Raw genomic sequence first — 10,259 nt, forward strand, 5'->3', positions numbered from 1 at the left:
TAGTCAAATTGTACGTGTTTGCTTCTATTTTTCTTTAATTATGCCACCAATAACTTCCACTGTGAAACATGATATAAAAGCCCCCATGCTGTGGGGGCTTTTCTTTAGCAGGGTGGTGGATCCCTCCATGTTATTCAGATCTGATGACAATCAGTTACCGTAACCTGCAGCAAACAAAGATGGCGTCAATAGTTTGGGGATAATAGTAAAGGTATTAAACTCAAAGTCACAAGTGATAAAAGTTTTCATTGCTTTTTTTTCGTGGTTATAGTTTCAGTAAATCTCTGGAGGAGAGTGCAAATCAGTGATGCTGACCCTGGTACAGCCTTCAAACCATTTAACATTTCATTTATGTCTTTAAAACGGTATAAACCCTATATGTATTTTTTTCTGCATTTATGGTGCTTTGAAACTCCTTTTTTTTTTTTTTAGCTTTGAATAATTATAAGCTTCTAAAATAAGGAAATCCTTGGAGAAAAAATGTCCTGACTTAAATGAGGAGTTATTTTCTTTTAAATATTTACAGATGAGACCCAAGGAGATTAGCCTGACACTATCCTAGTGATGAAACACGGGGATGGCAGCATTATGCTGTGGAGATACTTTGTTTTTCTGAAATGAGTGGGATAAGTCAGAACTTTTAATAAGTCTGGCTAAATCTCTGCATACCCAGGATTTTCAGTTTCAGAAAGCTGGGTAGCCATTATTAGTTACTCCTTGAAGCAACTCTGGTCTTACGCCAGAATTTAGTCATCCTAAAACTGTTCTATCCTAAAATTTGAGCTGAGATCAGAGAAGAAATGGAACACACACAAGCACAATTTTGAGGAGTTTTCCTTTTTAAAAATCCACAAGATGAATAACAACATTCTCAAATCTGTAGATTCTTTCAGTGAAAGAAAAACTATTATCTCCCGTTTTGAAATTTCAAGCAACATCTATTCATATATTTTCAGGTTTCTAGGCACGACAGGGAGCATAGATGACATCACATGCATAGCTCCTTTACTAAAGAAAGGATGTTTTATATGAAATACTGTATTTTAGATTTCCATTTTCCATTAAACATTTTGTAAAACACTTTAAAAAAAAAATCAGTTTCAGCTGCATTTCTGATATTTTTAATATGACATTATGAACCAAGGTTTAACATCTTAAATATGAATAATACTTATAAAACAGGGGAAAAGAACAGCAAGAACAGTTTAATTTTTTTATAATCTCCTTATGGCTTCTTATTTGCTGCTTTTCCATTGATGAGATCTTATATAATTAAGCTCACCCTGAAATCTAGGATGACTTAATTCAGAGTCGGGTTAGCTGATTTATCTCACCTGTTCTAAAAACTGAAAACCTTGCAAATCACAAACTCCGGATAAGTTGAAAACTAGAGACTGGAGCGGAGATTTACCTTCTAGCTTGATAAGGAATCTAAACATAAAGCCAGAGCTATGATGGATTTGTTTAAATAAAACCACATATTCATATTTTAGAACCAGAATTCATTGAGATTTAAGGACTAGAATAAGATATCCTGCAAAGATCTGGAAACCAAAAATACTCTAGGTTTGGGAAGTGTTTGTAACCTCAAGACTGAGGATCGTTTTGCTGTCCGGCTCCAACCCAGCCGAGTCCAATCCGGTGGAAACTGACCTCATCTGCTTTTACCCTCCGTCTGAGTGGCTTCACCTCTGTCAATGTACTGACAGAAGAAGACAGTAGTAATCATGCGCTCACAGAGGGCAGCCCTGTATCAATGTAATAAACAATAAAGATGTCTAACTTCTGCTGATGTCATAACACTTCAGCAGACGCACCAAACCTAAATAGACCTGGGATGTTTCTGCACAACTTTTAAGGTCAGAGAGATTCTTCTCAATTTATTTCTTATCAGGTTTTTTTTTTTTTTTTTTTTCAAGTTGTTGATGTTCATTGCTGTAGGTGGGAAGGTCCTGTCTGGCAAGGTGGCAATAAGAATTTTTTTTTTTTTTTTTTGTGCAGCTGAAACCGACACTGGAGACCCAAAAGGTCAAAGGTCATCTTTAACTCATATGCTGCACCTTATTTTAACTGTCCAGACATGATGGGCGATGTACTTTGCACCCAAGGGGCAGATGGAGGGGAAAGAGAGGGTAAGGCCATCCGAGGTTTAGCATTACAAAGCTCCGCCCCTTCTGCCAGCCACGTTAAATACTAAAACTTTGAGCTTTTCTGGATAAAGATCCACAAACGGTTTCAACCCAGAGACACTCAGAGGTGATACTGCAATGAAAGGTAGGCTTCCCTCTCAGCACTCACTCTAAATCTGAATCAGTGCTGAAGTCTGGATTATTATTTAAGAAGGAAGAACATTTCAGCTACAGTTCTTTGATCTGTTTCATAGGGGCCAAGGCAGGCAACCCAAATGGCAACAATCGCATCAAGGATGTACCTCAGCCGTCAGAGGAGAAGATGGAGGAGCGGGGTCAGTGGAGCAACAAGATGGAGTTCATCCTGTCGGTGGCCGGCTCCATCATCGGCCTGGGCAACATGTGGCGCTTCCCCTACCTCTGCTACAAGAACGGAGGAGGTGAGGGTAGAGGTCGATGACTGCGCCGATTAAGCCGTACAATGAAGGACTCACTGTTTTGGATGGAGCAAATGTAAACCATTTAGAGAAGGTCAACATTTCTTTTTGCTCTTTAGTAAAAAAAAAAAAATCTAAGCTGATTAAAATTAATCTAAGACGTTGGGGCTGGTGGAGCTGCTGAGCTGGACACAGTGTCCCCTGTCTCTCTGTCCCTCCATGGGGCGGCGGTCAGGGTCAGGGTTGAGTGTAAAGTGGGGTCAGACAGCTGTTCCTGCAGAGACGGGGAAATCTGAGCGCTCTGAATGTCCTGTGGAAAAAAAGCTCCTGAGCCGGGATGAAAAAATTTACCCGGAGAATCTTGTAGACATAAGGACTCCATGTTGATTTAACTCATAATCCCACCACTCTTTTTATCCTTAGGTGCGTTTCTCATCCCGTACCTGATTTTCCTCTTCACTTGTGGCGTTCCCGTCTTCCTCCTGGAGGTCGCCCTGGGCCAGTACACCAGTGAGGGAGGAATCACCTGCTGGAGAAAAATCAGTCCCCTGTTCGAAGGTTAGGAAAGAACCGCGAGGTATAAATTATTTATACCACTTGAACTTCCTTATAATTTAGCCAGATCAAAGACATGACGTCATGTGTCCCTTTGTGGCATGCATTTCATGCCACAAAGAAAAAAAACCCTAAAGCATCATGCTACCATCACGGTGCTTTACAATGTGGATGGTGTGCAAACACGGGAGGTTCAAAGGGTATGAATAGTTCTGCAAGGCGCTGTAGATGTCTGCTGACACATTTCAACCCTCTGTTTGTTTTCTCACCTTTTCTGCAGGCCTCGGCTACGGTACGCAGGTGATTGTGACTCTGCTGAACTTCTACTACATCATCGTCCTCGCCTGGGGGATCTTTTACCTCTACTACTCCTTTTCTTGGGAACTGCCTTGGGCTTCCTGCAACAACACCTGGAACACAGGTGACAAACAAACGCAGAGGATTAAAGATAATCTTAAATGTTCTGCTGTAGCATCTAGGGACATTTTTTCTGCATCTTTTCTCCTGACAGAAAACTGTGTTGAGTTCCAGAGGAGAAACTCCTCGGCAGTCCAAACGGTCAACCTGAACACAACCTCACCTGTTATGGAGTTTTGGGAGTGAGTTTTCAAGCTGCTCTGACTCCATTCCCTGATTTCCTCTTTGTTTAGCGGATCATTTGCTTATTTGAAGATGTGTGCCTGTCCCTGCAGGAGAAAAGTGCTGAGGCTGTCCCCCGGCATCCACCAAATGGGCACTCTGAACTGGGACATGGCCCTGTGTCTGTTCATCGCCTGGGTCATGTGCTACTTCTGCATCTGGAAGGGGGTGAAATCCACAGGAAAGGTGGGTCGGAAGGGAAAACAAAAGCCTCATCCGCGTATGAACCTCACCACAAAGATGTATGGGGGGGACATCTGGTGTTTGTTTTGGAGAGTTTTGTGTTTGCATGGCCCTTAGCCTTGTGTTCTTTACCGATGCAGGTGGTCTACTTCACCGCAACCTTTCCTTATCTGATGCTGATCGTGCTTTTAATCAGAGGACTCACTCTCCCTGGTGCCGGGATCGGTATTCAGTTCTATCTGTATCCTGATTTGGGGCGGCTGGCTGATCCACAGGTACCTTTCAATAAAGAAATGCATACAGTTATTTATCTGTAAAGAAAAAAGAAAAATAGACTCAAATGAAGTGATAAAAGCCTAACAAGGACAGAAAAGTCCATATTTCCCATGGTCCTCAGCAGGGAAGCTAGGTTTCTGCTGGGTCCATCTGCTCTTATGAACAGAGACAACAATCACAGGACATCACTGGCTGTAAACAAAAGCTCTGCCAGGAATTAACTGTGCAAGACATGAGTCTCATCATGCTCCTCTTAGCTCAGATTGGCCTTTCAAACAATAATAATAATTAAAAAAAAAATAATCAGAAAACCTTAGTGTATGTGTTGTTTAGACAGAAAAGATTAGTCTCCTATTCAAAGGTTAGGATGTGACAATGAATCGTGAGATGGGATTATTACAGATTACCATTTTAAGGGGTTAAACTGACCAATTTCCAAAATGCGCTCCTACACTTTCTAATGACAGAAACTGGGCATAAACTGAAACCAGAAAAAAATCTGTCCTTTTATAAAATAAAACGGAATGATAGTCTGTAATGTGCAAAAGTATTTTTTACTTTCAAGTACTTTTGTTTGCGGATTTATTTTATACACGATACTGTTCATGTCATGGTTCCAGTCAAACATTATAGCAGGAGTTTTGGGTCGTTCACTAGTTTTGGAAATCTTCCTTTTGGCAGTTTGCTTGGACTTCATCTATGCTGCTGAAAGTCTGATTTTGTTGCTTATGCAACTGTATATTCAGTACTTCTAAAAAAAAAATAATGATGAAATTGTAATTTCTGTTGATCAGTCCACACGGTCTAGGTGTTTTTAGTTAATAAAAAGTTTGTTTTATAATTATAGAAAAACCAAATAATCCTCCAATAATACTAATAATAAATACCCAGGAAACCTAGTGCAAAGAAAGAAGTGAAGAAAAATTAGTTACTGTAAATACTACTGTTATTTAGAAAATTATTATTATAAAAATAAGTTATTCGATTTATTTTATTCTAAATAATACAGTGATAATTCCAACATCACTTAAAATAAGGACTTTATTTACTTAATTATTGTACACAGCATAAAGTTACTGTTGATACATCATTGTTACATCATTATTATTTATTATGTTTTTCTGGTCAAATGGAATATTGAGTTATATAATTATAGAAAGACCTACCTGCACAAAGATAGATTGATCTCTGTTACTTCATCTTCTTAGCGGCGGGGGTTCATTTAGGCACGGTCAGCAAATAAAGCCCTGAACCAAACACTCTTGAGAAATGAAAATAAATAAAAAATGTTTTACTATGACCAAATCTTGCTACTAGATTACGTTAAAATGAGGCACACCCATTTTAATTTCATTTTAAGTCTTTTTCATATTTTTAAAGACTTTTTTTGTCAAAATTTAGATTTTCTCCTCAATAGTTTCTATGTTATGTGAACCTCTGACCCAAAATCTGTGTGAAACTGTTCTACTATGTTGGACATATATATATATTGCTCGTTTTATCTTCAATTTTAAGCCTTCTCATATTTTTCTTTAGGAATTTTTAAAGTAGCAAAATTACTGTTTTTCTTCTACATCTTTAGGTCATGTAAACCTCTCACTCTAACCTGTTTAAAGCTATTCTACTAGAGGAGACAGATAAGGCACACCTTTAATGCTATTAAAAGAACAAAGAACTTTACAAAAACATAAAGTTCATTTGCATTATGCTTAGCAGTATTATAATACAATACATTCTCCTCTCCTTTCACTCAGTAATGTGTGCTTATCAAAGTAGTTTTCTTGCCTTTCAAACTAAGTGTCCAAATATTACGAGGAGGACTGGATGGATGGATGGATGGATGGATGGATGGATGGATGGATGGATGGATGGATGGATGGATGGATGGATGGATGGATGGATGGNTAGATAGATAGATAGATAGATAGATAGATAGATAGATAGATAGATAGATAGATAGATAGATAGATAGAACTGATTCTAATTCTATTGTTTTTTTTTTTTTATCATATCAAAGAAATTGTGGACATTTTTCTATTTTGTAGCAAACATCTTTAAATGTCTGACAGAGTCTCTGATTTCCCTGTTTTCAGGTGTGGATGGATGCTGGGACCCAGATCTTCTTCTCCTATGCCATCTGCCTTGGCGCTCTGACCGCTCTAGGAAGCTACAACAAATATAACAACAACTGCTATAGGTTTCTATACCTATATTAAGTTTTCCTTTCTTGGATCACTCTAGAGTTATTATTTCTACCTTATTATTACTTATCCGAACCATAAAGTCGCATTGAAGATTATTTTTATGCCGTAAATGTTGGTGTTTTGCAGAGATTGCTTGGCTCTGTGCTTTCTGAACAGCGGCACCAGCTTTGTGGCAGGCTTTGCCATCTTCTCCATCCTGGGTTTCATGTCTTATGAACAAAACGTTCCCATCTCTGAAGTAGCAGTGTCTGGTGAGACAAACACACAGCAATGATTTGGTTCTGTTTCTTCCGTGCATCCAATTTTACCACAAAAATATAATCCTTCTGGTTAAACAGACAGATTTCACAAAACGTAATATAAAAAAAGTGGTTTCCATTTTTATTCAGCCACTTTTACTCCGATCCCTTTTAAGGAAAATAAATGCTTTCACAGGTCTGCTTCAGCAAAAAAAAAAAAGCCTAATGAAAACCTGTGAACACTCTTTGTCTTGATTTCTAACTTCCCAACTATGCATCCTTTCTTTGCATGAGGTCAAAATCTCAATCTCCATTGAAATTTGCAGTTTTATTGTGGAAAAAAAATGTAAAGATTAGAAGTAAATGGATATTTTTTGTGTCTTTCGTAAAGGCCCTGGCCTGGCCTTTATTGCCTACCCCCGCGCCGTCTCCATGATGCCCTTCTCTCCTCTGTGGGCGGCACTCTTCTTCGTCATGATTGTTTTCCTGGGCCTGGACAGCCAGGTAGGCAGCTGGGCACCTTTTTCTGTCCCCCTGACAAAAATATCTCTTGAATATTTACTGATGTTTGGTTTTCTAACACCTTCCCTCAGTTCGTGTGTGTCGAAAGCCTCGTAACAGCCATCGTAGACATGTACCCCTCTGTGTTTCGACGCAAGAACCGCAGGGAGCTCTTTTTATTAGGGCTGGTCCTCTTCTCCTTCCTAGTGGGCCTCATCATGCTGATGGAGGTATATAAATAGGCTGTTTGTACATTAATTATTTAAAAATGTTATATTTTAATTATGTCAAAAAAATATAGGGCCACTGAAATAACACAAATCAAAAGACATACTTGTGCTAACATCTTGAATTTCGGGGATAGGTGAATGGACAATTTGCTCTATAAAATTCCAACATAGTTGACATGGTTTCACCTCTGCACAGCTGGAATCATGAATGCTCTGTCTTCATTTTGTAAGTGCAATGCCTCTGAGGTGAGTGCTATGCAATGATGCCCTTTAGAGCCAAACCTGAAGCCACCAGTAGCTTGCCTGGAGTATTTTAATCATGCATTTCATGCAAATTGACCACAGCCTTTTCTTACACTGTAAACTTTATTAGGCAAAACTGAAACCAAGTTGTGTGTAAAAATTTGAAGTGCATCAGAATTAATATACATCTGACCTCAGCATCAAGCCAAGATTTTAATGTTTTGTTTTGCAACTTTTAACCTCATTAAGTAAATACACTAAAAAAATTGCTTTATATATTCTCAAATCTTCAATGAGGGATAATATGATTTGAATATTTCATGCATTTATATAAATGATCCTTACATATTAGAATGTGCACCTCATACAGTTGAGAACTGTGTGTAGAGCAGCTGCAGAAACTGTGTTCTTTAGGTCAGAAACTTCTAACCTAAGCTTGTGTTTTTTTATATTTTCTTTAATTAATTGCAAAGTTAGAAAAATTACACTTTTATCTGGGCCTCAAGGTAAACAGCAGAGTTGCTAATGAATGAAAGTCTGATTAGTATGTTAGAATGATAAATAAATAAATCTGATTGGTTCTTTTTTATTTTTCCAGGGGGGAATGTATGTTTTCCAGCTCTTTGATTATTATGCAGCCAGTGGGATGTGTCTTCTCTTCATGTCCATCTTTGAGACCGTCTGCATCGCCTGGGTTTACGGTAGGGAATCAACAGACTGCTTTCTGCAGGGTTAAATGCCCCATGCTGAGGCATGTGTCCTCATTGTTAACTTTGCAGGGGCGGATCGTTTCTACGACAACATCGAGGACATGATTGGCTACCGCCCGGGGCCTTACATCAAATACTGTTGGTTGTTCTTCAGTCCAGCCACCTGCATTGTGAGTATCAGCAAAACTGAAGCTTTTTAGAAGTGATCACCACAGCTGAGAGAAGGAATTATTATTTGGGTTTTTTATTTTATTTTATTTGCTATAAAAATAAAAATTCTTCTCTTTTTGTCTCTGTAGGGGACATTCGCCTTCTCCCTCATCAAATACACTCCTCTTAAGTTAAACAATGTGTACATATACCCTTGGTGGGGCTACGCCATAGGCTGGCTGCTCGCCCTTTCTTCGATGGTCTGCATTCCTTTCTGGATGGTATACAAGATTAGCACCACACAGGGTACACTCAAAGAGGTAAGTAGATCTCTTTGAAGCATTATTTTTGATAATTTTTAGTATGCAACAACAGCGACAGGAACTATTCTATATTTTTGAAGATGAATTCTTTAAATTTCCCAGTTGAATGTGGGACACATCGACTCTATCTAAAGTACAAGACACTACATAATAACTTGCAACTCAACTCCTAACAACTTCCCATTTATGGGACATGGATAAAAGGAATAGAAAACTTGTTCAGATGTTAAACAAAATCTTTTCTATGGCACTCAAGCACTTTAAATCTAAGTGAGTCAATTTTTCTCACATTAAGCGCTTTTTTTCTTAAACTGAGCAGGTAAGTGAGATACTTTGCCAATGGAATAAGACAACTTATATCTAGAATAAGAAAAAAAAAAACTGCAGTGTCTTATTTCAAGTGCATAACATCTGATTATCTTATTGTAAGCCTTTAGTCATTCTATTAGCAGATAATCTTATTTACCAACTCAAATTAAGGGTGAATAGAGTTATTTAAAGATTTTTTTTGTTTTGGCATAATCTTATTTTCCCACTCAAATTAAGGGTAAATACACTAATTTTAAGATTTTTTGTTTTCGCAGTGTGCCCCCTTTCAAATAAAGCCCTGGGCAAGTGCCCTTATATCATTAAAAAGAAACGACTTCTCCCTCTAGTGGCTTTTGTTTGCCTATTCATCTTTAAAAAAATGACTCAGATGATTGTTTTTATTTTTTTTACACAGCATTTAATGTATTAATTTATCTACAGCGCATCCAGACACTCATCACACCATCCGATGATTTACCTAAAACCAAAAGGGAGCAGGAGAGGTTACTGGCCATCTTTGTTCCTGAGGACGACTCGACCAGAACGACAAATGGCTACTTTCCAGTCTCAGAGAGCGACTCCAACTTATGAGGTCCTATAAGAGCTTCATTAGCAACATGGGTTAATGTAAGAAATTACTTTAAACAACCAAGTTTTCTTAATTTTTACTCACAAATGCAAAAACTACAAAAAAGGGAAGTTGTATCTTACCAACCTCAATACAAAAAATGTATATTAAGGACTCAGAAGATACACAGCCAGTTTAGTGCTGGGTTTGGTGTATTTGTACTCTCATAAGGAAGGGTTGAAATAATTTCTAAAAGTAATATGACATTTTTAATCTATTTAAAATTTAAGAAACTTTGACACTTAACGGATTGATGAAAAAAAACATGTACTTTTATATTAGGTGATCTTTAAGTCTTTATTATTCTGATATAATGAATAAATAAAGAAGTGACTCTTTGGCCTTTAGACCACTTAGAGTTATGTTGTTATCTTTTGTTGTGGAATAATTAGCTCAAATATAAAATAGCTGTAAACATTGTTTATATAGCAATATTGCACAAAGCTAACATGGTAAATAATTTATAGATTCATTTTTATAACATAACATATGTTGACTGTACA

At 37.8% G+C, this 10,259-nt stretch overlaps 1 protein-coding gene across 1 annotated transcript; it reads left to right on the forward strand.

Moving 5' to 3' along the window:
• Positions 1-2,160: 2,160 nt before the first annotated feature.
• On the forward strand, positions 2,161-9,957 carry LOC107094562 (sodium- and chloride-dependent GABA transporter 2-like). The gene is made up of 15 exons (XM_015390256.1): positions 2,161-2,274; positions 2,384-2,569; positions 2,990-3,124; positions 3,402-3,542; positions 3,633-3,720; positions 3,814-3,946; positions 4,084-4,218; positions 6,313-6,416; positions 6,550-6,674; positions 7,054-7,166; positions 7,256-7,393; positions 8,235-8,337; positions 8,416-8,516; positions 8,646-8,816; positions 9,570-9,957. The coding sequence occupies exons 1-15, from the start codon at positions 2,268-2,270 to the stop codon at positions 9,717-9,719; spliced, it is 1,830 nt and encodes a 609-aa protein (XP_015245742.1). The 5' UTR covers positions 2,161-2,267; the 3' UTR covers positions 9,720-9,957.
• Positions 9,958-10,259: the final 302 nt, after the last annotated feature.

This window comes from Cyprinodon variegatus, unplaced genomic scaffold (assembly GCF_000732505.1).
Source record: "Cyprinodon variegatus isolate N-32 unplaced genomic scaffold, C_variegatus-1.0 Scaffold490, whole genome shotgun sequence".
In the NCBI taxonomy this organism is placed as follows: domain Eukaryota; kingdom Metazoa; phylum Chordata; class Actinopteri; order Cyprinodontiformes; family Cyprinodontidae; genus Cyprinodon; species Cyprinodon variegatus.